Here is a 27,950-nt window from a genome sequence, read left to right as displayed (position 1 = left end):
TAAACATTCTGTTACTTTCACCTTTGCCTCGTCAATGCCTCAAAGATCCCAGTACACAACAATTTGATTATTGCAGAATTGAAAAGCTCCTGACCCAGATGGCAATTTAGTAGAAGGATATAAGGTATTTGTAGATTTCTTGGCTCCTATGCTTTTGGAAATGTACCAAGAATCTTTTAAGGATGGTCAATTGCCATCATCATTCTATGAGAAATGTATCAGATGGATTTCAAAAACAGATAAGGATTCTAAATGTTGTGCTGTTATAGATCTAGTTCATTAATTAATGTGGATACTAAGATTTTAACTGCCAAACTGGCTAGATGTTTGCAAAAGATCTTACTAGGTATAACACATTTCTCCCAATCTGGGTTTATCAAGAATCTCAGGCATAAGATAATTGCTAATTGATACAATAGAAATAGCCCAGGATGGAATGGATTCTTCAATAATAATGACTTTAGATGCAAGAAAAGCCTTTGATTTAGTTTAGATTGCATTATTAAAGCAAGTGGGGATTGGATATGGCACTGCGAATGAGGATAAATACACGTGTCCCAGGATAATGTTGCAGGATCCAATCTGAGTTGGACATCAAGACGAAAGGTTTACTCTTCCAAACTTTCGAGCAGGGAGCTCCTCTTGGATCCTACAAGATAGGGAGTTCCAAGAGATCTTATCCAGTGGATCATTTGGGCCAGGGTTATAACAAATCGAATGATCTCAGATTCTTTTCTTGCACAGTGTGGTACATGACAGGTACACTTTATCCATTGCTATTTCTTTAATTTTTGGTCACCATGGTAAGGCAATCTTTAGATATTAAGAGTATTATCTTGGAAGTATATGGCTATAAACTATTTCTGCATGGGGATGATATTTTGGCAGTTTTGGATCAATATTCTATTTTTTGCTCAATTTTAAAAAGGTTGTGAAGTAATTTGGAAAGTATTCTGTATATAAGATTAATTGAGATAAATCTTCTGTGCTTCTCCTGGGTGTCAATATACTTACGTAGGAGATGGGATTTGTAATTTCTACTGATTATATTAAATATTTGGAGATGTATATATGGAACATATACGTATGGATAAATAAATATTTTGTAACTTTTAGAATGGGTTGAAGTGGATGTTAATAGATGGCTTGAAATTCTCTTAGGCCTGTGGGTCAAAGTTAATGTTATGAAAATGAACATTATCCCTCATTTGATTTATGTCCCTAGAGCTATTAGTATATTAACACTGAATAAACATTGGGTTAATAAATTATTTAGAATATTTATTTTGGAAAATGGATCACTAAAGTTTTCCTTGGCTAAATTGAAATTACTGTTTAAGGAAGATGTTTTTAGTTTATCTGATCTATATACATATCCTTGAAGCAAAATTTAATTAGCCCTCTGATGGTAGAATGAAAACATAATGCAATACTATATCTTATGGACTAAGATGGAAAGTTATTATTCATTTCCTTTACAATCATGACAGATGCTTGGAACAACATCAAACAGAAAAATGTTTTAATTCCAGAAGTACAAGTGGTGAGAAATTTTGGAGCCATATGGAGGTATAAATTGACTTTGATAATGAGGCTCATAAATATTTAACTCTTTGGATAAATTCTAGTTTGAAAATGACTGGTAAATCATTTGATTGGGAAACCTGGGCAGATAACTTTAAATCAGCTTCTACGTAATGACTATTTTAAGATTTTTTTCTCAAATTGAAATTAAATTAGTCTTCCCAGTTCAGAAGAGTGGAGGTATCTTCAGGTTAAGTCCATTCTAATGGATCAACATAGATCAGATGCTTTGGCTGCCTCTGAGTTGAAAGCATCTGAGTTGCTTACTTGTCTGATGGAATCCATTACAGAAATAAAACCTATAATTTATCTCTATCAAAAGCTTAATATATTTTTAAAGTGGACATTCCTGAGATACGTATTTCAAACATGGACTAAAGAACTGGAATCTCCAATTCCATTAAAGCCTGTAAAATGGTATTTACAGAGTTGAGATTAAGGTTAATTCATTAAAAAATGTATTTAGGGTATATTGGATTCATTGTATTAAATAATGTTTTTGAAAGGACATCAGATCTTTTTATGCTGGAGATGTAAGAAAGTGAAGTCTTGCAGACTCACATGAAATGGTTATGTGGTCTAGATTTTTAATGGACAAAGAACTTGAAAATAAAATCTGGGACCATGCTGTTATATATGTTGATAGCAGCAAGAATGCTTTATGCACAAAAGTGGAAAGATATTCTAATTCCCACAATGGATAAATGGGTGGAAAAATGGTGGAACTAGCCTAGATGGCTAAATTAACTGCTCCAATCAAGGAAAACAACACATCCAACTTTGTTTCCATTTGGAAATTGCTTTTGGATTTTGGCTTGAGGTGGGAAAAAAATAAAACTTTGACTTTAGGATTCGTTGATTAGATAAGTGTAGTTATAGAAATGGCTTGTACACGTTAAGCATATAAAACTAAAAGGTTGGGGATGTATTGTCATTATTTTGTTCTACTGTTTGGAAATCAATGCTTTTCTTTCTTTTTTTCCTTTTCCCTTACACTTCTTTCCCCTTTTCCCTCTTCCCTTTCCTTGCACCAACAAATTACAGGCAGCAGTTCTTACCTTACCTTACCTTTCAAAGCCCTCGCTAAGAGGATGTGTCTTTAAGACCCCACTAAGAATGCATGTTTGCTTTCCTGAAAGTTATCATCTCAAAAAAAAAAATAATGGAGAGAAAAGTATGGTTTTACACTTAGGCAAGAAAAACCAAATATACAGGTACAGATTAGGTGAAACGTGGTTCAATAGCAGTAACTGTGAGAGGGATCTTGGAGTCCTAGTGCAGTGGACCCCAACCTTTCCACTTTGTGGACCAGCAGTGGTGATGGGCGGGGGAAGAGGGGAAGATTCCATGTGTGCAGTGGGTGAGCCAGCAGTGTGCAGCATCCACCAAAAAAGCCAACGCAATCCTAGGCTGCATTAACAGAGGGATAGAAACAAGATCAAGTGAAGTGTTAACACCACTTTATAATGCCAAAGTATGATCACGCTTGGAATACTGCATCCAGGTTTGATCACCGCAATATAAAAAAAAAAGATGTTGAGACTCTAGAAAGAGTGCAGAGAAGAGCAACAAAGATGATTAAAGGTCTGGAGGCTAAAACATATAAAGAACAGGAATTGGGTTGTAGGAATTGGGTACGTCAAGTCTAGTGAAAAGACCTATGGCTTTTGCTTTTACCCCTCTTTCTCAGAGTTCTTTAGAATTTATTTGGGCAAGGATTTTAAGTTTAGTTGTGTGGCAAAAAGGTCAGGGTTTTTTTGTTTGTTTTCCTTTCTTGTTACTGATGTATCTGTCATTGATGGGCAGCTTTCCTAGTCACCCACATGGAAGAAGTAACTTCATCATAAACCACATAATCTGTCTGCAAATCAGGCAGATTGCAGTCTATGTGGGAGGAGTGTGCATCATGAAAAATAGGACAGTCATTTGTAAAGAGAGGACGGCTCAGCCACTTCATAAGTAATAAAAGCACCACAACTCTCTTCTAGTTTTATCCAAATTTTCTTCCCTTTGAAAAAAAGAAAAAGAAAACAATTTCTTTCTTGTCATCTTTAAAGAGAATAGAAACTACAAACTAACCAACCCACTCTAGGTGAAGATTTTTTTCAACATAACATTTTTTTAAAGAAAAAAAGCAGTTCTTCAGATCAGAAAGAATATGCCTGGGAAATAGTTTAATAGTGGAGCTTGGTTATTTTTAGAACTTTTTTAGAAGGCTCAACTTCACATCCCTCCAGTCACAATATTAAGATGCCTTGCATACTGTTTCGAAAGGACATGCCCTGAGGGCATTGCCTTAATTTCATCCCCGGGCCATCTCTGAGGCAGTTTAGAACTATATTTAACTGGTCCAGTTTTAAAGCAGCACTTTTCTTCCTTTCCCAACAATGTGGCAACAGACTCATTCTATGACTTTCCTCAACCTGGTTGAGGATGCAGTCAACGGCTAGGCTCTGCTTAGTTCCCACTGGCCATTATAATCTCCTCAGACATGCTCTCACCCTCTGGTTGGTGGACATCATGCCCTCTGTGCTGTGCTGGAATTCAGCCAGTTTGTACCACTTCAGCAGAAGCGGTAGCTAATTTTTAGTTGCCCAGGCCCAGAATGGACTTCTGGAAGCGGCATCCACACAGAGAACCGGTTGTTCACATATTTGAATCCTACCACTACCTCTGTGGCTGCTGTGGTCAGGGTGGCAAAAAAAGACCAGACACTTGCCTTTTCAAGCATTGGCCTGCAAAACGACTGAGAGGCATTTCAGAAAGCATCAGTCAAGCTTTACATTAGGCTTTACAGATCTTGTAATGTACTGGCCTTATATGTTGTAATTACTTGCTTTGTGTTTAAACTGTTTTGTTAATGGCTGACCTACTTGCATGTTTTGTAACAGTTGTGGGGCTGAACTAGATTGGCTGTCTCCAGCCAGTTAAATAGGTTTTGGGTGGGAAATTGCTGCTTTAAATCTATTGGTCGCCGCCTAGAGGCCAACCATATAAATAGCTGTGCAGGAGCTATTAGTTTGCTTCTGTTATGTTCTCACTCTGAATAAAGCCTGTTGCTGTTGAACACCTCATCTCACTTAATGCCTGCAAGAACTGAATACATAACAGATCTGTCTCTATATCTTTATATCTCTGTAGAGGTAGCCCTCAATTGACAATGCTAATCAGGACAAGAATTTTTGTCGTTAAGCACTGTGCTTTTAAAGTGTGATGTCACGTGATCATGCTACTTAGTCATGGAAATTCTTGCATTTTAGGATGCTGTCATTAAATGAATCTCTGTAGGTCAGTAAGCACGGATGTCACATAGTTGCCATTTGCAACCTCCTGCCGGCTTCGCCTTTGACTTTGCTTTTAGGAAGTTGGCAAAGAAGACTCCAAATGGTGATCTCATGAGCGCAGGATGCTGTGACTGATGTACATTTGTGGACCAATCAACACTGTCATAAGTCTGAATGGTTGCTGGTCGTTAAACGAAGACTACCTGTATTTCTTTCTACATCTGAATTTAGCACTCTTTCGCAATAATGATAGATGTGGGCACAATGGTTCAGTGGTCAAAGACGCTGAGCTTGTCAGCTGACAGCCTGGGTTTGAGACCCGAGTGCCACGTGACAGGATGAGCTCCTGTTACTTGCCTCAGCTTCTGCCCACTTAGCAGTTTGAAAGCATGCAGATGCGAGTAGATAAATAGGTGGGAATGTAACAGTGTTCTGTGCACCTCGCTGTTTAGCTATGCTGGTCACATGACCACAGAAGTGTCTTCAGCTAAGAAATGGGGATGAGCACCACCCTCTAGACTTAGACACGATTAGACAGGGGAAACCTTTACCTTTAACTGGATTTAGCACTCTTTCACAATAACGATAGTTTTGAAAGAATGCTACATCTCTTCAGAGAGTGCTAGACCTATGCTGTAGTGCAGAGTTCTCCAATCTTTCAGGGTTGGCGGCCAGGAGCATAGGGAGGAGGGGAAAAAGGGATGGTTTTGTGTGTGTGTGTGTGGGGGTGAACTCGCATGAATGGGGCCTGCTGCTCATCCATGGTGCCACAAACACCTGCAATACTCACAGTGACACTTGCACAAGCGGGGCCACGAATGCCCACAATGTTTGTGGTGGCACTTGCATGAGTGGGGCCACAAACACCCTCAACACTCATGGCAACACTTATGTGAGTGGGGCTGTGCGCAAACATGCACACGTGCATACCGGCCAGCCACTCACGTGGCCCAGTGACCAGTAGGCCACGGCCCACAGGTTGGGGACCTCTGCTGTAATGAACACAGATTTAAACCAGAAAAAAAACAGCCAGATTCTGCCAGCTGTATATTGCTGGTTTTGTTCCACATGTATAACATAAACCTTTATTGTCAAAGTACAGCACGTGTACATTGAGATTAGCTGAGCCTCCCCCCATGCTCTCTCCCCCCCCAACACACAGTGACAACAAACCCTCCATCCTACCACACCATGTGAACCAACTACACCACACACCAGTCTCCCAAGTCAATTCTGCATAAGTTCACAGAGATTATGTCCCATTTAAAAGCCTAACAGCCCACGGATAAAAGCTATTTTTCAGCCTGTTGGTATGGCTGTCTATATTCCTATATCTCCTACCGGATGGTAGGAGAGTAAAGAGATACCGTCCAGGGTGTGAGTCATCCCTGAGAATCTTCCTCACTCTTCCAAGGCAACGAGCCCTGGCAATGTCATCCAGTGGTGTCAGGGAACAGCCCACAATGTCTTGTGCTGTGCTCACTACCCTCTGTAATACTTTCCTGTCCGCGGCTGTCAGACCAGCATACCAAACCACAATACCATACGAGAGGACGCTCTCTATAGTAGACCGGTAAAAGAGGGTCATTAGCCGTTGTTCTACCCTGTTCTTCTGCAAGACCCTAAGAAAGTGAAGCCTCTGTTGGGCCTTTCTAGCCACCTGGGTTGTGTTAACTTTCCAGGTCAGATCTTCACAGAGGTAGACTCCCAGAAATTTAAAGGAGGAAACTCTCTCTACACAGTCCTCCCCAATGTAAAGTGGGGCAGGTTCCTCCTTTTTTCTCCGGAAGACTAACACCATCTCTTTCATCTTGCCAATGTTTAGGTGCAAGTTGTTGTTACTACACCATATGGATAGTTTTTGTACCTCCGCCCTATATGCTGTCTCATCCCCACCTGTAATAAGACCCACCACAGTTGTATCATCTGCAAACTTGATTATCGCAGTGGATGGGTCAGATGATACACAATCATAAGTGTATAAAGAGTACAGGTAGGAGCTAAGCACACAGCCCTGTGGCGTGCCGGTGCAAAGCTTCAGGGGGGTGGACAAAGCAGACCTGACCCTCACTGTTTGTAACCGATCCCTAAGAAAGTCTTGAATCCAATCGCAGATGGCGGGGGAGAATTTCAAGTCAGTCAGCTTCTCGATGAGAATGCTCGGCAAAATGGTGTTGAAAGCCGAGCTGTAGTCAACAAAAAGCATCCTGACTTAACTTCCAGGTCTCTCGAGATGACTTGCTACAGAGTGTAAAGCAGTAGCTATGGCATCGTCTGTCGACCTATTTCCCCTGTAGGCAAATTGATGTTTATCAAAGTCCAGTGGGAGGCATGTCCTAAGATGTTGGAGAACCAATCTTTCGAAGCATTTCATGACTACAGACGTTAATGCAATAGGTCTGTAGTCATTCAGGCACTCAACTGCAGTTTTCTTGGGGACTGGGACAATGGTAGCTGCTTTCAAGCACGATGGTACACATGCCGTTTGCAAGGAGATATTAAAAATCCTTGTCAGGACCCCTGCTAATTGATCGGCATAATTCCTGACCACTATCCCCAGCACCCCATCTGGGCCTGCGGCTTTGCTGGGATTCACAGCCTTCAATACAGCTCTCACTTGGTGTTCACACAGGGTGAGTGGCTGAGAGTCAGAAGGCCAGCCAGCAAAGGCTACGGGGTCTGGTCTTTTAACCTCGTAGCGAGCGAAGTTCAGCTCTTCAGCCAACGAGGCATCAGTGTTTGCCATGCTCCTCGTGCTGCCCTTATAGTTGGTTAAGTGCTGCAGTCCCTGCCATACTTGCCTCGGATTGTTATTCGCTAAGTGGTTCTCCACCTTTTGTTTGTATTTGTTGTGACTCAGGGCCAGCCTGTGGGTCCGGCAGCCGGCTCAGATGTCTCGGATGACTCAGATGAGGGGGAGGAGGAGGGTGTGGAAGACGAACTGGCTGATGATGGCTTGGAGGCTTCGCAGAGCCCCCAGCCGGGGCCCTCTTCTCAGCTGCGTGAGCCCGATAGTGCGGAGGATGATGACCCACAGCTGGCCCTGTTCAAGGACGCCCGACGCAGGAGGCAGTCGAGCAGGAACAAACAGAGAAAGGCTGTGGGACTCCTCGGGAGGAGGCACAGGGAGGCCACGCCCTGAACTCTAAATAAAAGGAGTGTTTGGGGAAGGGCTGGTTGCTGAAAGCAACCCTTCCGTTTGAGGATTCAAGTTCCAGTGTTTTTGTTTCTTGTTCTGTTGTTTGAGTAATAAATCTTGGCAGACGCTTTTCAGCCTCTGACGCTCTCCAGTCTCTACTGTTTGAACAGGGGTTTGCCTTATTGCAAGGCCGGTAGCAGGCTGGTTCAGAACAGTTTGCTTTCAGCCTCCCACCCCTTACTACTACGATGGAGCAGCTACGTGCCGAGAATGCTCAGCTCACCCAGCAACTCACTTTGCTGGCAGCTCAGGTGGCTCAACTGCAAGCTCAGGTACATGCTGCACCCCCACCCAGGAGGAAATGTCAGATAGCAATGCCGGATAAATTTGCTGGCAATCCAGAACTGTTTCCTGCCTTCTTGGGACAATGCCAGCTTTTTATCAGCGTGAGAGCAGCTGATTTTCCCACTGACCGGGATAAGGTGGGATTCGTGTTAAGCCTTCTTTCGGGGGATGCAGCTCGTTGGGGCACGCCTCTGCTGGCACAACCTAGCCCTTTGTTAGATAAATTTGGGGGGTTTTGTGACCATATGCGCCTAATGTACGAGGACCCAATTAAGGCGCAAACTGCCACCCGACGCCTGAAAGCTCTGAGGCAGGGTCAGCGCCCCCTACAGGCCTATATCAGCGATTTCCGGCTGCTTAGCCAGGATTTCGCCTGGAATGAGGCTGCGCTCGTGGATGCCTTCCAGGATGGATTGTCGGAGGAGATGTTGGATGAGCTGGCCCGCGTGGACATTCCCTCAGACCTGAATGGGCTGATCCATCTTTGTCTGCGGATCGATGCCCGGCTGCAGCAGCGAAAGAGTCGCCGTGCCACCCCACAGACCCCTGCCGCCCCTGTTGTGCGTGAGCCCCCAGTCCAGAGGGAGGAGCCAATGGAGCTGGGTGCCGCCAGGTCCCGTCTATCGGTGACGGAAATGGACAGACGACGATCGGGGGGGTTGTGTTTTTACTGTGGGGACCCTGGACATTTGGCTGCTTCTTGCCCAAAGAAGCGTCAGCGGGCATCAGTGACCAAGCCTGCCCCGAGAAAGTCTCCTACTTTGCTGTCGGGAAACGGCCCGAGCCCGATCTAGACGGTGTGATAGATCGGGCGACCCACAACGACCACGCCGAGCGACGCCGTTCCGATGGTGCCTGTGAACCTCCACGGCATTTGATTTTGGAGGCACGTCTGATCCTTCCTGGCAGGCCAGAGGGGATTCCGGTCCATGCCTTAATTGACTCTGGGGCTACCACTAACTTTATGGACTCGGCCTTTGTGGCCAAATGGGCTGTTCCCCAGTGTCCGGTGGATCCGCCCATGCTAGTGGAGACTATCGATGGTCGAGTGCTCCTGTCCGGGCCTATTACGGCCGCCACGCAACCAGTGTGTATGGCCATCAGTTCCCATGTGGAGGCCATCCAGTTCTACATCACTTCGGATCTGCACTTCCCCGTGGTCTTGGGACTGGCGTGGCTCCGGGCGCATGATCCACAGATCTATTGGTCTCAGAACTTGGTCACCTTCCCAAGTTTGCAGTGCGTGGACCACACCCGCCATATCTGTGCCGGCCAGGTGGAGGGTTCCTCAGGGGTTTCCTTGCCTCCCGAACTGTCCGACTTTGCTGATGTGTTCAGCGAGTCAGAGGCGGACCAATTACCCCCGCACAGGCCCTACGACTGCTCCATTGATCTAGTCCCTGATGCGCCTCTCCCAGTGGGGCGTTTGTACTCCATGTCGGAGCCCGAGTTGGCTGCATTGCGGGACTTCCTGACAAAGAATTTGGCTCGCGGTTTCATCCGGCCCTCGTCCTCGCCAGTGTCTGCGCCCGTGCTCTTCGTCAAAAAGAAGTCGGGCGAGTTACGGCTTTGCTGTGACTACCGGAAACTCAACGCCATCACGGTGCGCAACCGTTACCCGCTGCCCCTCATCCCCGAGCTCTTGGACCGACTCCGGGAGGCTAAGATCTTCACGAAACTGGACCTGCGTGGAGCTTACAACCTCGTCAGGGTTCGGCCGGGTGATGAGTGGAAGACGGCGTTTGGTACTCGCTATGGACATTTCGAGTACATGGTGATGCCGTTTGGCCTGACCAACGCCCCCGCTGTGTTTCAGCATTTTATGAACGACATCTTTCGGGATCTGTTGGACCAGTTTGTCGTAATCTACTTGGACGACATCCTGATTTACTCCCCGTCGCGTGAAGTGCATCATCAGCATCTCCGTCAGGTCCTGCAGCGCCTCCGGGAACATCGGCTGTTTGCCAAGTTGGAGAAGTGCCAGTTCTACCAGGTGACCATCGATTTCCTGGGTCACCGCATTTCCCCTGAGGGCATCGCCATGGAGCCGAGTAAAGTTGAGTCGTTGCAGAGTTGGCAACCCCCGCGTCGCGTGAAGGATGTTCAGCGACTTCTTGGATTTGCCAACTACTATCGAACATTCATCCCTGGCTTTGCTGCCTTGACAGCCCCCCTCACCCGGCTCCTGCAGAAGAAGACTCGGTTCCAGTGGAACGCACCAGAACAACAGGCGTTCCAGGCTTTGAAGGACGCCTTCATGAAGGAGCCCATCTTGAAGCATCCTGACCCGCAACGGCCGTTTGTCATGGAGGCGGACGCCTCCGACATCGCCATTGGGGCCGTGTTACTCCAGGCAACGACGCCCAGCGGTACCCTTTTCCCTTGCGCGTATCACTCTCGGAAATTGAACCCCTCGGAGCGCAACTATACCATCTGGGAGAAGGAGCTGCTGGCCATCAAGGCGGCGTTCGAGGCTTGGAGGCATCATCTGGAGGGGGCGCGGCATCAAATCGAGGTCCGGATGGACCACAAGAATCTGTAAAGCCTGCAGACCGCTCGGAATTTGAACCAACGCCAGATCCGGTGGTCCCTTTTCTTTGCGAGGTTTGACTTCCGGGTGCGGTACATACCAAGCGGGCACAATCAGAGAGCGGATGCTCTGTCCAGGAAGCCCGAATATACCCGAGTGGAAGACAAGCTTCTGCCCAGGACAGTGATCCCCGTCGAGTCTTTTGCTGCGGTGCGGGAGCCGGTTGATATACGGGCTCGGATCCGGGAGGCGCAGCAGCAGGAGGCGTGGGTGGCTCAGCGGAAGGAAGAGGTGGGGCCAGATTCGCCTTGGTCGGTCACGGATGGACTTTTGTATTATCGTGACCGGCTCTATGTTCCGGGAGGGCCACTCAGGGGACTCATCCTCAGCCAGTGTCATGATAACCCGGCTGCGGGGCATTTTGGCCTGTTCAAGACTCTGAACCTGGTCTCCCGTACCTTCTGGTGGCCCCGAGTCCGACACGACGTCCAGTCTTATGTCACCTCCTGCATCCCATGCAGGCAGGCCAAGTCAGCGACAGGGGCCCCGCCTGGTTTACTGCAGCCTTTGCCAACACCCAAGAGACCCTGGGGGGCTGTGTCCATGGACTTTCTGACGGATCTACCCCCATCCTCCGGCTTCACGACAGTGTTTGTGGTGGTGGACATGCTGACCAAGATGGCGCACTTCATCTCCTGTCGCGGCTTACCGTCAGCTCGCGCCACTAGTCGCATGTTCATCCAACAGGTGTTTCGGCTGCACGGCCTTCCCGATAGAGTCGTCTCCGATAGGGGGGCCCAGTTTACAGCCCGTTTCTGGCAGGAGTTGATGCGAGCGTTGGACATTAAGGTTTGCCTCTCGTCCGCGCATCATCCTCAAACTGACGGGGGTACCGAGAAGGTCATCGGTATTTTAGAGCAGTATCTGCGCTGCTACGTCAACCTGCAGCAGGACAATTGGGTGGACTATTTGGCCATAGCCGAGTTTGCCTTTAACAACTCGCAGCACACCTCCACGCAGATGACACCGTTCTTGGCCAATGTGGGTTATCACCCCCGGTTTTTCCCCCTTTCTCCCGTGGACTCACCGGAGCCGGCAGCGAACGACTTCATGGCGGAGTTACAGGCGATCCATCGGTTGGTGCGACGGCAGCTGGAGAAGGCCAAGGCCGACTACAAGAGGTTCGCCGATCGGTCGAGACGGGATACGCCTCCACTATCGGTGGGGGATCGGGTCTGGCTGTCCACCAGGAACCTACCATCCACACGGCCGGCGAGGAAGCTGGACCACCGTTACCTAGGACCGTTCCCAGTCGAGGCTGTCATCAATCCGGTCGCCTATCGTTTAACTCTGCCACGTTCCCTGCGCGTGCACCCCGTCTTCCATCAGTCCTTGTTGGTCCCCGAACAACCGGCTTGTCCACTTCGCCAAGCGGAACCTCCCCCATCAGGACCTCGTGATGGAGGCAGCACCCCCGAGTACGAGGTCGCCAGCATCAGGGATTCCCGTTGGTTGAAAGGTCGCTTCCAGTACCTGATCGAGTGGAAAGGGTACGGGCCGGAGGACTTCACATGGGAAGACGCGACCGCCGTTCATGCCCCTGCGTTGGTGACTGCTTTTCACGAACAATTCCCATCCCGACCGCATCCGGATCGGCAGCCCCGGGGGAAGGGCCCTGCGGTGCGGGATAGTGTTGTGACTCAGGGCCAGCCTGTGGGTCCGGCAGCCGGCTCAGATGTCTCGGATGACTCAGATGAGGGGGAGGAGGAGGGTGTGGAAGACGAACTGGATGATGATGGCTTGGAGGCTTCGCAGAGCCCCCAGCCGGGGCCCTCTTCTCAGCTGCGTGAGCCCGATAGTGCGGAGGATGATGACCCACAGCTGGCCCTGTTCAAGGACGCCCGACGCAGGAGGCAGTCGAGCAGGAACAAACAGAGAAAGGCTGTGGGACTCCTCGGGAGGAGGCACAGGGAGGCCACGCCCTGAACTCTAAATAAAAGGAGTGTTTGGGGAAGGGCTGGTTGCTGAAAGCAACCCTTCCGTTTGAGGATTCAAGTTCCAGTGTTTTTGTTTCTTGTTCTGTTGTTTGAGTAATAAATCTTGGCAGACGCTTTTCAGCCTCTGACGCTCTCCAGTCTCTACTGTTTGAACAGGGGTTTGCCTTATTGCAAGGCCGGTAGCAGGCTGGTTCAGAACAGTATTGTTGTTTTGCCATCCTAATGCCTCTTCTGAGATTTGCCCTGGCCTCTCTGTATGCAACCCTGTCCCCTGCCTTAAAGGCAGAATCCCGGGCTCTCAGGAGTGTTCGTATCTCTGCAGTCATCCAGGGTTTACAGTTCCCGTAAACTCTAATGCACTTATCCATTGTTACACTGTGCATGTTCTAATATAAGAGAGTACGGCATCTGTATATGAATTTAGGTCTTGTTCTTCAAATACACTCCAGTCAGTGGTTTCAAAGCAGTCCTGCAACTGACTGAGAGCACCCACTGGCCAGGTTCTGACCCTTTTTGTGACTGACTGAGTCCTTTTCCTGAGAGGAACATACTTTGGGCACAACAGGAGTGAAAGATGGTCAGATGTACCCAGGTGGGGAAGAGGGAAAGCTCTGTATGCCTGTTTCAGATTGGAATGCACATGGTCCAAAGTGTTCTTCCCTCTGGTGGAAACTTGCACATACTGTACAAACTTAGGGAGAACTGTCTTCAGACAAGCTTGATTGAAGTCCCCAGCCACGACAAGAGCGCCCTCTGGGTGAGTTTGCTGCTGCCTGGTGATGACGTCATACAGCTTAGAAAGTGCCATGTTGACATTGGCATCAGGTGGAACATAAACAGCTATAAAAATTACCACAGTAATTTCTCTAGGCAGATAGAAAGGCCTACATATAACAGTCATCAGTTCCACATCTGGGGAGCAATACGTGTATACCAATCTGCTGTTAACACACCATTCACAGTGTATATACACACACAGTCCTCCTCCTTTACCCTTCCCAACGTTTATCTCTGTCAGAGCGGTGAAAAACTCGGCTTATCAACTCCACAGCTTCATTCGGTATCTCTGAATGTAGCCAGGTCTCCGGTGACGACTATCACACAACATTCATGGAGAAGCCTGCTTTCTGCTAACTGCAGCTGTAATTCGTCAATTTTACGGACGAGGGATCTGGCATTGCTCAGAAAAAGACTCAGTAAAAAAAGTACAGTACAGAAAGTACAGAAAAAGTACAGTAAAAAGACTTTTACTGTACTATTATGCGAGGGAGGGGGGGATTTTCCTAACATGATATCATTTTCTTTGTTCCCTCTTCATAATTGCCCTTCATGATCACTCACTGCCCACAAAGCCACTCACTGGTAGCAAACCATAGAGTAGAGATGTTCTGTTCAACATAGAGAATTTCAACTCTGCGTTTGGTTACCCATAAATAACCCTGTCAATGCTGATAACTATCAAATTACGGTGACTCTGTCCTTCTTTCCTGTCAGTGGGACAATCTTTTTTTAATGCAGATTCTCTCATTCATGTCTGTAAGTAGCCTGCAAGGTCAGATGTCTAGTCCTTTCTGCAGCCCAAGCCAAAATGGTCATGGAGAACAGCACCTGGTGATTGCCCCCTCCCCCTCCTGCCCATTAAGAAGAGCTACAGAGGGATGTTCTTGTTGCTGGCTAGTGATGGTTGCTGGGAGAGGACACATACTGTAGACAGGGGATTCCACTACTCCTGCTTCTTAATTTGTTGCACATTAAAACAGCACCACTTGCTGGATTTCTTCATGAAGTGGGGTGGGGTGGGGAGGAAAGGTCAGCTATCATGGCAGCCCAATTTATTCTGGCATACTTTTCTTATGACTCAGGGTCTGAAGGCATGCATGCTAAGAGGGCCACACAGAAGCGGGACAATGAAGGGCAGTTGTTTTTCCTCTTTTTTCCCCGTGTTTCTCTTATTCACCAGCTAAGCCCTATTTCAGATGTTATTGTTTTGGCATGCTGCCCACTTGAAACTGGCAGGAAACAAGGCAGCCAATACTTTGCAACCTTTTAAAGTTGCTTGTGGGATCCGGGAGCCACAAAACAAGAATCTGAGCAAAATTTGTGCTCCAGATACTTCAGTTTGCCCATTCCTGCTCTAAGGATATTGAAGGATACTAGTTTTCTAAAGGTAAGCAGGATTTGCTGGGTATTAGTGCTTGAAGGAACATGTCTTGGGAATCACATTGATGTGAGAAGCATGTCAACCCAGTGACAAAACCTAAATCCTTCCACTGTTCATTTAAGCATAGTTGCAGAATCTATAGGGCAGATTCTCAGAATACCACCCTAAGAGCTTTGACAACTTCTTCCATTCACATCACTGTAACCATTTCCTGACATAGGTCGTAGCAAATTTTTGTGTGATTTTTTTTTGTCAGCATTCTATTAGTGATAAAATCTTTTATCTTGCTTTGCCTGAAGCAACATATTTTCCCCCTAATCCTCTTCTTTGATAATATCAAAACCTATATTCACATTATAAGAAAATTACGACACGCTACTTCCCCCACTAGAATTTTTTAACTGCTATATTTTATCCTTGACCACTTTGATTTTGCTAATCTCTGCAAGCATTTAAAATATGATTCCACGTCGTTCATGCAAATAATTCTGTCCTTTCTTTTTAAGAGCTGAAGGTTAATGTAGATTATTTTTCCTCAAATTGTATTGACTGAAACATATGCATAAAATTATAAATTATTCTATGCCATGATTTCTCAACAAATAGTCCCTCTAAATGATTTGTAATTTAAATATTTAAAATGCCCACAATACAAGTAATCGTCTTTTAACAACGGTAATTGGGACCAGAAACTCCGTCACTTTTAAAAAAAAATATTATTAGTTTTTATAGGGTTAAGGAGAGGGGTAAGTGGATGGGAATTTGGGTTAGGGTACAGGAAGGGTTGGGGGTGAGGGCTGGGGTTTCGCCCAGTAACATTCAATATTTGGCAAAACAGCATATTGTCTGGGTAAATATATATAAATAAAGGTAATAAAGCTAATAATTGATAACAATGATAGGTATTAATACGTAGATTATCATAAACAATACTAAGTTTTCAATATATAGTATTTTTCTTACTCAAATACATTCAAAATTGCATATCACATTCCTTTCTCTCTAACTTGCTTATCTAGCCATTGATAGAATTTATTCCAAGTAAACTGAATGCTCTTTCTCTTTAATCTCTGAAGTTAATCTATCCATTTCTGCACAATCCAATATTTTCTTGATTAACACTTCTTCAGTCGGTAACTTTTCATTTTTCCAATATTGGGCATAGATAATTCTGGCTGCTGCTGTCAGTACATGTAACATTAAGTATCCGCTCTCCTTGTCATAGTTGGGGCCTATCATTCCTAACAGAAACAATTCTGGTTTAAATTCTATTTGTTTGCAGTTGTAAATCACAATGTCACATGATTTTGCTGATTTACGACAGTAATTCCAGCAGTTCCAGTTGCTGTCCTTAGGCGAATCCCATATATATATATATATATATATATTAATCCCATTTATATCCCGCCCTTCTCTGAAGACTCAGGGCGGCTTACAATCTTAGAAGCACAAATCAATGTGCTTAGCAATAGCCTTCATTTTATGTATATGCCTGCTTACTAGGGCTTTCACACACACACACCCCAAGCGGCATTATTACAAAGTCAGCTTAATTGCCCCCAACAATCTGGGTCCTCATTTTATCTACCTCGGAAGGATGGAAGGCTGAGTCAACCTTGAGCCTGGTGGGATGCGAACCTGCACTAATTGTAGGCAGCTGGTGTTACTTAAGGAGGCATTAGCCCACTGCTCCACCAAGCCTCTTTGTTATGACCGTTAAGTGCAACGTCACATTGTCTCCATTTCTGATCTGCTGGTGTTCCCACTGATTTTGCTTGCCAGAAGCTGGCAGTGAAGATTGCAAAAGGTGACCACAAAATACTGCAATGTTATAATTGCAAGCTGGTTACCAACCACCCGAATCACGATTTATTTTCATTTGATTGATTTAAAAAATTCATATAGCCACCCATCCTTCAGACAACTCCAGGTCTCTCCCAATGAAATCATTTTTTAAAACTCAAAAACACATTCAATTAAAACATAAAACAGTAAAAACAAAATCCTAGCACCAGGAAAACATATCATTGTTTAATCTCCCAATGCTTGGAGAAAAATCTGTGACTTGAAGGCTTTACGGAAGGCTAAAAGGGTGGGGGCCAGTGAACTTCAAGGGGGCAAGATGTTCCATAGGGCAGGAGTTGCCACAGAAAAGGAGTTGTCATCCTTCCTAGCTCCCATTAGATGACAATATTTAATGAGGGAACCAGGAGTGTGTCACCCTATCTGACCTGGTAGGACAGGTAGATATCCTTAGGGAAAGGCAGTCCCACGGGTAGCCTGGCCTACAGGATCAAGATTTGACAATAGTAATGCTGTGACAGCTGCAGTTATCAGGATACATTGTAAATTACCAGGTTCAGCACATTGCTGAGCTGGTGGCTGCTGAACAAGGACTTACCTGTGTAATAAGAAACATGAAGCACTGGTACATTATAAGAACCAGGTTGATGTAGTGGTTAAAGCACTGGATTACAAACCGGGAGACTGTAAATTCTAATCCTGAGGCACAAAACCAGCAGGGTGACCTTGGGACTACCACTCTTTCTCAGCTTATCCTTCCTCACAGAGTTGTGTGAATAAAAGGCAGGGGCTATTTTATAGTCTAGCTTGTGTTCCTAGAGGTAAGTGAGGATATTTATGCACATGGATTGCTATGATGCAGGTGAATTTGTGAATGTTTAATGGTAATGTTGTGTAGTGGGTTCTGAAGAGTAGGAATGATGCCAGGCAGATGAGTACAGTCAGACAGCTCTTTATTTGGTGACCACATCTGTACTGAGGGGTTAGGGGGTACTTGCACTCTTTATATACCTTTCTGAATACACAGCCAACCAATCAGATTGAACCTAAATCTCCCGCCATAATTGACTCCCGCCAAAACGGTCACAGTTCAAATGCATACTGGTAGTGACTGTTATACAAGTGCTTAGGTGTTTCTTTAAACCTTAATACACAACAGGTAAAATGGGAGATATTGAAATCCAGTTGGTTTGGAAGGACAGAAAAATCAGCCTAGAGAAACTGACGCAGGATTGCAAAGTGTAGTCACCTGAATTCCTACTAAACTGTCCTGATTGGTTAATGTTTTCTCTGTTGGTTGGTGAGGTGCTAAAAGGGGAAGGCAGCAAAGCTAGGGAAGAAAACCCATCATCTTGCCTAGAATGACAGGCACCCCAACCAATCAGGATCATATCATTTGTCAGCGACTTGGAATATATATACTAGAGGCAAGATGGGAAGAAGAAATGGGGTGTGATGACTTTCTGCCAGCACTGTGTTTGAAGTTCCAAAGATGGCTGGATAGTGCTTTAACTTAATCACGGAGAGAAATCTGTTGCTGGAAATACAGGGTTCAATGCTTCTATTTGATGCCTCCAAAAAGAAAAAAAAAGAAAAGAAGACCCAGATCTTGATTGGCACAATTGGTATCAAAGGAAACTTGAGGATGGCAGCAGAGACAGTGAAAGTTAATTAAGAGTGATTCATTGGTGGAGGACAATGGAGGTAGGGTTAGAGTTAATCCAATGCACTGGGACGAAATCTTAGCCAAGTGAGGCAGCAGAGAACTTGCCTTCAGATAGGATGAGGAAAGAAAGAAAAGAGGTTAAAAACGCTGGAAGAATGAACAAGGAGAAAAAAAGAAAGAGGTTGAGGAGACGGTGCATATTTATGTATTTTTAAAAAATGTCATTTGTAACATCTTTATACTTAGGTTTATACTTGCCTAGGTGCCTAAATGCTTATACTGTATGTCAGGCATGGTAGAAACGTAAACTTCCAGTGAAGTTTCTTGGATGCTGTGATTGCTGCTGAATCAATGCAACATCTACAGTTGTACTTTCCCATCTTATAAAGAGACCCAAAGAATTCTCAACACTCTTCATTGGAAATTATTTTAAATGGACATTTTTATGAAATTTCAGGTTACGCGTTTTTATCTTATCATTAGGAGATGTGGTTTCCATTTTCACAGTATGAAACTACATTGCATACGTCACATTATTTTTTTTCCTATATAAATAATTGGCTTTCGAATGCACTACATACAGAAGGGATCCTATCTATCTTTCAAAAATCACAGTCATGATTTTAAAAGCGATCTTTGCTGTCTGCTTCCTGATTCAGAGCACTTTGATGACTCCATTGGAACCAATGAATGTAATTAGAAGAGAGGCAGAATATTTGATGAGGACTTTGAATGAAACATGTAGCATGTTGAAGGTACATATTTATTTTGCCCATGTTGATATTACAAAGTACAGTTAATACATTCCTTGCTTAACAGATGTAGAAATTGGTTGTGTAACTGTGTAACTTTATTTAAGATGTGTTTTTGTCTTGTTTGAAAAGTTCTCATGTCTCTAAAATCTATAATATTGCATATAATAATATACATGTATTCACAAAAGTGGATATTATTTTTAATTTTGAATAAATTAAAAAAAGCTTTTAAAAATCATTGCAATGATTGTCAATAGGAAAAAAATGAATTGTTTACAAACTTGATTCTCTTTCAGGACGCTGCTATTTTTAATTCAAAGGTTAATTTTAAAGATTGTAGAATGAAAACAGTTTTTCCTCTCTGTTTTCTTGACCCTATAGCTACAGATTTAATTCTAGCAAAGTAGTAGAAGATTATAGTATTACTGGCAGACCAAGAGGCAACTTTTCAAGAAGGTTGCTTAACATATATGAAAAAGCAATTGATTTCTTGTTCTATAACTTAAGTAATCTTGGTAAAAGGAAAGAAAAGGAAGTGCAAAGAATGAAAAAGATGGTTTTTAAATGATATCAGTTAAAGTTATCATTCTTAACAATATTTAATTTTCCCCAATACCTATTAGCCACAGAGAAATGAAACATGTTTTTTTAAATAGAACCATTTGAGGGAACATCTAAAGAAATTATAGGTATTATAATTAATTAATTGTGATTATTTTTTTAAAAAATGGATTTTGTTCCTGAGTACCTTTTGATTTCCCCTTTAAAAAGAAGTCTTTTTGTTTGTGGTATTGGGAAGAAATAGATGTCCAGAACTGATTTTGCTTTTCCCCTGTTCTATTTAATAGAATTCAAAATTGTCTTATTAATTTTGAATAGCCCTTCTAATGTCTTTCTCACTGCCATAGGTCCAGCCAAATGTTCTTCTTTACCATCTGCCTCAATCTTATCTTTCTGCAAATGGAGCAGAAGATTCCCCAAAATCTCTTGGTCCGTGAGAGGTCTCCCCAGAGGCTTTCAGTCATACATGGCTTTGTGGATAGCTAATTTGTGCAGAAATAAAGAAAATGATCATGAATAGTATTTTAAAAAGATGTAAATTGATAAGAATAGCTCCATTAAAATATTTTTTAAAAAATTGTGAACACACTACAATCTGTTACATATAGAGTTATCATTTGGATTCAATTTTTTGTTTTCTTTCTGCTTCAAACAACAATCCCTGAATGGATAACTGATTTCTAATTTCATCAAATTGTTAAAACAGTTGAATCAAAAAGCATGAAACAGTCTTCTTATTAGTGAAATCAGTGAGATTCAAGTGAAGAGAAGTTGAATGCTAATGTGAAGAGAAAGTCAAATACTAATTTAAAAATAGTTAAAGAATCAAGTAATAAAAGGGAAGAGTTGATCTATGATTTTTTTTAAAAAAATACAGAAGACTTTTTCTTATCCTCTCATCTACCATATGAATAATTTTTACAGAAATAGTTTTGACAGATTTGAAGCTATGGCTATTTACCATGAACACCTGGAGACTCTTGCACATCTGAACCCGAACAAGGATTATCACAATTACTGGCCAGAACAAGACTAAATGTCCCCCCTTAGTGCAGGAAAGACCACATTGTTCTGAATATGAGCCAAATCAAAATTTTAGCAATGTAAAGAATATTTAAATTTGATTAATTAGTGTTTATTCATGATTAAATTTTAATATGTAATTCTTGTAAAATTGTGTATTACTGAAAGCATTTTAACTAGCATAAAAATATTAAATATAGTAGAATGAAGGGTTTTTAAAATGTAATTCAGAAATTAGTTTCTTTTATAAAAAAATAATTAGAGATAGCATTATTACCTAAATTTATGGCTTATCAAGAAGTATTGAATCTAAATTCTTTTATGGCATTATATCTAGAATATATTAACCAACATTATATATATATATATATATATATATATATATATATATATATATATATATATATATATATATATATATATATATATATATATATATATATATATATATATATATATATATATATATATATATATATATATATATATATATATATATATATATATATATATATATATATATATATATATATATATATATATATATATATATATATATATATATATATATATATATATATATATATATATATATATATATATATGTTTAAATTACTAACAAAGAATTTAGGGAGGCTGATATGCATTTCGGACTCATTAGTCCTCATCAGTCAGTCATACCCTTCTGAGATTCGAACCTGGGCTGCTTGCACGTTAGGCAGTGTTTTTACTTCTTGAGCCACAGGTTCTCTCTCTCTCTCATTATATATATATATTATATATATATAATGTTCAATAAAAGAATCCCACAGATATAGAAGAATGAAAAGCAGTTATTCAAATCTTTGCTGTAATTATTCCAAGTAAAATAAATTATTTTAAAGATCTGAAAACTGTTTGATCAGATAGAGATATTTCATTGGGCTTCTCTCTTCTTCTTTCTTAATGATGTAACAATTTCTTTCTCCATAGAATACAACCTGCAAAAATCAAAAAGTTAGGGCGATCAAGTTGGATTTCACTGTAGACCTGGACAAAAAAAAACTGGTGAGTGTATTACCTATTAGCAAAATACAGGGACAGCATGTATATAATGTCTACAATGCTCTATATAATTGATCTGAGAAACAAAATTGTTTTGATTTTGCCTTGAAGCTGGAGCTTTGAAATTGGAGATTTGAAAAAGCATTCAGTATTTACAACAATTGTTGGACCCTGTTTAGAGCTTTGTTGTCACTGTTATTGTTCAGTTGATAAGTTATGTCCAACACTTCATGTCCCCATGGACTATAGCATGCCAGGTCCCCCTGTCCTCCACTGTCTCCCAAAGTTTGCACGAAGTCATGTTCATTGCATCGATGACACTATTTAACCATCTCATCCTCTGCCATCCCCTTCTCCTTTTGCCTTCAATCTTTTCCCAACATCAAGGTCTTTTCCAAGGAGTCCCCTCTTCTCATTTGTTAGCCAAAGTATTTGAACTTCAGCTTCAGTATCTGTCCTATCAAAGAAGAGTCAGAGTTGAATTCCTTTAGCATTGACTGATTTGATCTCCTTATAGTCTGAGAGACTCTCGAGTCTTTTTCAAAAAGCATTTAGAGTATAGAACATTTTAAAAATGTTGGCATCAATGCTTCAACATTCAGTTTCTGTAGTATTTCAACTCCCCAAATCAGAAGAGTTTAGATATTGCTGCAAATTATTGTTCAACAAGATGTACGTCTATGGAGTAGAGAATAAAGAGGGCCCATGTTTTCTAATCTAGGGAGTTCTGTGAGGATCCATCATGATTTGTCCCTTTTTCTACCCAGAGGACTTATTTGTGCTGTTGCTTTATCACTATATAGAACACGGGTGTCAAACTCACGTCGTCACGTGACGTGTTGCGATGTAACACAACTTTTTTTCCATTGCTGGCAATGGGGTGGGCGCAACTTTGGCAGGATGCATCTGGCCCACGGGCCAGCAGTTTGACACCCCTGATCTAGAAAAACTGTGAGGTAGCACTGACTAAGAAAGAAAAACAAGGCTATTCATGCTTTAGTACAACTACGCCAGAATTAGAAGAAGTTGTGAAACTAAAAATAGTATGAATTTTACATTCAATATTCTTCTTAATTTCCATTTTTACCAGTGTGCCACTGTCCAAAATGTGTTCTGCCAAGTAGACAAATCTCTGGAGATGCTTGATCACGATATATGCAGAAATAACACGTTAGCACGTATTCAAGAATCACAATTCCTGAAACAGACTGTGAGTATTCCATTTAAAAGCTTGTATTTCCCATCTGTGAAAGTTTAGAAAACTACTATTCTTAGATAAACAGAGAATTATACTCTCTAACTACTATTGGATATTAGTCATACCTTATCTGTTTCTATTTTAAGAGAAATGTTTACTGATAATTGTACCATCTTAGCAGATTGATCTTGTCTGGGCTTGGAAACTAAAGGGCATTGGATCTACGTAGTTGTTGGGTGGGAAAGTTTCAAAGAACTCCACAATTGTAGAATGGATTGAGAAACTGAAAAAACGCAGGGCTTTTGCCAAGTCAAAAGACAGATCAGAAACTCCTTAAAGCAGTTGCGTCTTTTCTCACAATTGTACGGTTACCCTGGCCAGTTGCAGTAAGATCCTTGAAAAAGATGCAATTAGTTAAAGAAGGTGCTAGCAGGTAGTACATGTATATTCATGCTTACTGTGAATCCAAAATGCAGGGGTCCCCAACCCCCGGTCCGTGGACGGGATGCAGGCAGCACACAAAACCATGCCCCCTCCGGTCTGCGGAAAAATCTCTCTCCACATAACCGGTCCCTAGTGCCAAAAGATTGAGGACCTCTGCTGTACAGCCTTAGCACAATCTGGAAGAAGGCAATGACAAGCCATTTTTATATTATTTTTTTAAAAAACCAGTGAGGGTGTGGCTATGAAATCATTAGGAGCCAAGTATACTTGGAAAAAAAATTAGAGGCATACAGTATAACTTCTTGTGTTTTTTTCTTTTCTATAGGGTAAATGTACTCTGCCAGTTAATCGCACTACTATGAAGGAATTCTGCCGCAAGCTTAAGGATTATGTTCAAAGATTATATAACAGATGTTAGAACAATAAAGATTTGGAAAGATACCAATCAAAGAAAATATAGCAACTAATCTACTTCTAAAACACCGAGACTTCTCATATTTGTTATTCATAAATAATGTGATTAAGAGGAAACATAGAAACTAATTTATTTAGAAATATATTCCGGTATAGTTTTTTCTATTTTAAAAACTTAATACCTAAATGCATATGAGTATATGCCCATCTTCTCTATATACACTTTTGGATATTTGGAAAAAATACAAAAAATACACACCCAGAAACCCATTATTTGCCCATTCAACTGTCATGATAGGAATGCAATTTATTCAGCACTAATAATTTTAGTGCTGTGCAAATCTAATCTAAGATAGTCCTCAGAATTTTCCTTTGAATCACTTGTCTGCAGAGACTAAATGTAGAAGGTCCGTTATGAACAGGAAATGTATATAGTGATGGTGCGTGTGTATTTGCATATACACTACACTATCCAGATTGCACTGTATACTTTTTTTTAAAAAAAGTCATCTGTGTAAAATGATTTACAAATACATTTATAAGGGTGGAGAGATGTTGGAGATATATACTGTTTTATTACCCACTGACAAGTCTTTGTTACTATGTAGCTGAAGTTTATTTCTGTAAGGTTTAAATGAAAATCAGTTTTGAAATTTCTGTTTTCTTGACATCAAGAGCTGTAAAATCCATACGGTTCATATTTAATATTTATAGGTTTAATGTATTCCATTTATATAGAAATTTATATAAATATTTAAAATGCATACAGCTGATATTTCTAATTATTGGCTTTTTATTAACTTTGATTTTGCTTCTTCACCTTGAAATGGGTTGTAAACCTCCATGGGGAAAGAGTGTGCCGTTTTTAAAAATAAAATAAATTTTAAAAAATAAAACATTGAAGGTTTTTACAATGATGTTTTGCCTTATCACAGATGCACATCAGAGCGAGCTTTCTGTTCCAATATATGTCTAAGGTTCTGAAAATGTGACCAAAAGCAAAACAGAATTCCAGGGGTTTCCCCCTATTTTATTCAAAACATACAACAGTAAAAACAATTTCACCTCTTCATGTTTTGCAAATATAACTTAATAGTTTCTAATTGCTCTGCATGTTAATGCAAAGTTTCTTTTCCCACTTCTAGTTAAAATACGTTTCAAAATACAAGTGTGATTTTTTTTCTGAACTTCAGCATTCCATTCTAGTCAACTCTAAGCATGCAAATGTGCACAAATTTTAATAAAAACTTAGCACAGACATGTCAAACACAAGGCCCAGGGGCCGGATCCAGCCTGAGAAGTGGTTTCATGCGGCCCATGAAGCCATCCTGGAAACAGTGAGGGAACGGCCCCCACTGCCTTGGCCCTGGCCCAGAGACCCTCCTCCTTCCAGAGACCCTCAGATCTGTCCCACTCCTGCCCAGGCCCCCATAGGCACCCTCGATGCGAATGATGTAGAGCTGGCCACGCCCACCCAGTAGGCCATACGCACTCCAGCCACGCCCACCCTGGCCATACCCACCTGGCCCCCCTGAGGGCAACCGCAATGCTGATGCGGCCCTCAATGAAATTGAGTTTGACACCCCTGCCTTAGCACGTATGTGCGCTTTTCTTATTCTCTCCCTAACTATTCTTTCCAATTCTAGAGTTCAGAGAAGTGGCAGTTTTCCTTTCTTTTGCTTCCAGTCAGACCAAGCGTCAAATACTTTCAATCTAGCCTGGTAATCTTTGACAAGTGAAACTTCTGATTTTCTTCTCATTCACGATCCTTGTTCCACTGAGATCTTCAGTAATGAAATGATCCCATAGCGATATTATCTTCAGTATGTTTTCCCCACATTGTTGCCTAAAGCACTTTGGGGACTTCAGGCCATTCATGAACCGCTGAGCATATTGCTCAGTTTATATTTTAAAAGAATCACTAGTAACCTTTCTCCGATTCTTTGTTCTTTGTTACAACTGCTTAAGCAGGACTTTTTGGTGTGTTTTAGTGTGTGTTTACATTTTTAAATATACCTATTAACTCATAAATTTTGCAGACTCAGCAATCTCAGTTTTGCTCTTTTACAGATGCTGGATGCAATTACAACTTGATATGAAATAAACAAAACAGCATTTTAAAAACATGAAAAAAATGAAACACACACACACACACACAAATCTTGCTGTCTAGTTCAAGTAGTTTGGCAAAACACTTGTAAGGTGATGAACATTTCCAGAACAAAACAATAAAACATAAAATGCTTATAACTATGAACATTTAAAATAGATGTTATGCTTATGGACTTGATGCTTTAAGATGGCAAATATAGTGCTCTTCCTGTTTCCATCCAACAACCCTGTTTGGTAGATAAGATTGAGAAAGTAACTGGCATGAAGTCAACTGTGAGCTTCTATGACTAGACTAGCAGCTGGGTGCACCAGGCCCATTCTAACACCTTAAGCACAACATCCCACTAAGTTTTTTTCTGAAAAGAGAAGGTGGCATGGATGAAAGCGATGACATGGATCGGGATCTGGACATCAAATATCTGAAAAATATTTTCAGAAATTAAACTGTTTACAGAATTTTTATGGGGTTCTTTACAGAAAACGCAATTACCAATTAATGACAGAGGATTTGGCTTTCTGAATCTGGAGCTATATCATCAAGCTTACATAGTTAAATATTATATACTGGAAGCTAACAAGTGATGTTAATTTTCCAATTTGGACAACTTTCAATATCTATCTATCTATCTATCTATCTATCTATCTGTCTATCTGTCTGTCTGTCTATCTATCTATCTATCTATCTATCTATCTATCTATCTATCTATCTATCTATCTATCTATCTATCTATCTATCTATCCATCCATCCATCCATCCATCTCCTTTGGTTGGATGAACAGTATAAGTATCTAAATACAATGGAACTCTACTATCTCCAGAAACAATTATATCAGTTAGAAAGCTATGAGATGAAATATCTAATAAAAATCCTTTTTCAACCTTTTCCCCATGCTGAATTGACTTTATGGGGAAATCTGCTTTATTAAAGCACTTAAAACTTATGTAAGTCGTGTGGACCGCAAACCTAACTTTTTGCAGTCCATATTTGGTAGCTGTAAAAACTATATACAACATTTTTTCTATATTCTCTGCATAGTCATCCGTCTCTTCAATATTACTACCTGTCTCTAATTGTCTTCCTGTGGGCAGTGTTTGTATCAGAGGACTGCTGTATACCCCTCGTTTCGGTGCTAATACTTTCAAGCTTGAGTTAAAGAAACAAATCTTAACAGAGCGGTTTGTCGTAAAGGACCTGTTAGAGTTGGTCCCTGACTTACGCCCACAATTGAGCCAAAAATTTATGTTGTTAAGTGAGAATTTGTCAAGTGAGTTTTACCCCATTTTATGACCTTTCTAGCTACAGTTGTTACATTAATCCCTGCGGTTCTTAAGGTAGTAACACAGCTGTCAAGTGAGTCTGGCTTCCGCATTGATTTTTTTTTTAATCCCATTTATATCCCGCCCTTCTCCGAAGACTCAGGGCGGCTTACAATTTAAAGCACAAATCAATGTGCTTAGCAATAGATTTTGCTTCTCAGAAGGTTGTAAAAAGGGATCAGATGACCTGGAGATACTGCAACTGTCATAAATATGAACCGGTTGCCAAGTGTCTGAATTCTGATCACATGACCACAAGGCTGCTGCAACGGTTGTGTGAAAAATGGTCACTTTTTTCCAATGCTGTAATTTTGAACGGTCATTAAACGAACTGTTGCAAGTCGAGGACAACCTGTATTGTATGCTCCTCTAAAAGAGGATCAACAAATCTGGCAAAATGATCTTTACTGACCCTAATGGAACAAAACCTACTGCCAAAGAGAGACCCCTCTCTTCAGCATGCCTTCTGGATGCTCCAGAAATTTAGGGTGCAGGGAAAAGGAGAAATTGACACATGGGGTAGTTCGCTCATGTGGATAAGAAGAGATGAAAGAGATGGAAACAAGTTTAGG

The 27,950-nt window shown here is 41.9% G+C and overlaps 1 protein-coding gene across 4 annotated transcripts; it reads left to right on the top strand.

Moving 5' to 3' along the window:
• Positions 1-24,805, top strand: LOC308664620 (uncharacterized protein). 4 transcript variants are annotated; one of them, XM_081322023.1, is made up of 6 exons: positions 591-759; positions 1,491-1,569; positions 19,169-19,264; positions 21,821-21,895; positions 22,983-23,102; positions 23,860-24,805. In XM_081322023.1, exons 2-6 carry the CDS (start codon positions 1,564-1,566, stop codon positions 23,950-23,952), a joined length of 390 nt encoding a protein of 129 aa, XP_081178149.1. In that variant the 5' UTR covers positions 591-759; positions 1,491-1,563; the 3' UTR covers positions 23,953-24,805. The 4 variants fall into 4 exon arrangements, 1 of the variants encoding a protein (XP_081178149.1); XR_014025700.1 differs by lacking the exons at positions 591-759; positions 1,491-1,569 and adding an exon at positions 1-124; XR_014025701.1 differs by lacking the exon at positions 1,491-1,569.
• Positions 24,806-27,950: the final 3,145 nt, after the last annotated feature.

Source organism: Vipera berus (assembly GCF_964194415.1).
Source record: "Vipera berus genome assembly, chromosome: 2".
Taxonomy (NCBI): Eukaryota; Metazoa; Chordata; class Lepidosauria; order Squamata; family Viperidae; genus Vipera; species Vipera berus.
Note: the sequence above shows the minus strand (reverse complement) of the source record. Positions and strands in the feature narration are given on the sequence as shown.

Coding starts and splice junctions, on each gene's coding strand:
- LOC308664620 (XM_081322023.1), top strand. Junction 21,896..22,982: donor ACCTGGACAAAAAAAAACTG/GTGAGTGTATTA, acceptor CATTTTTACCAG/TGTGCCACTGTCCAAAATGT. Junction 23,103..23,859: donor CACAATTCCTGAAACAGACT/GTGAGTATTCCA, acceptor TCTTTTCTATAG/GGTAAATGTACTCTGCCAGT.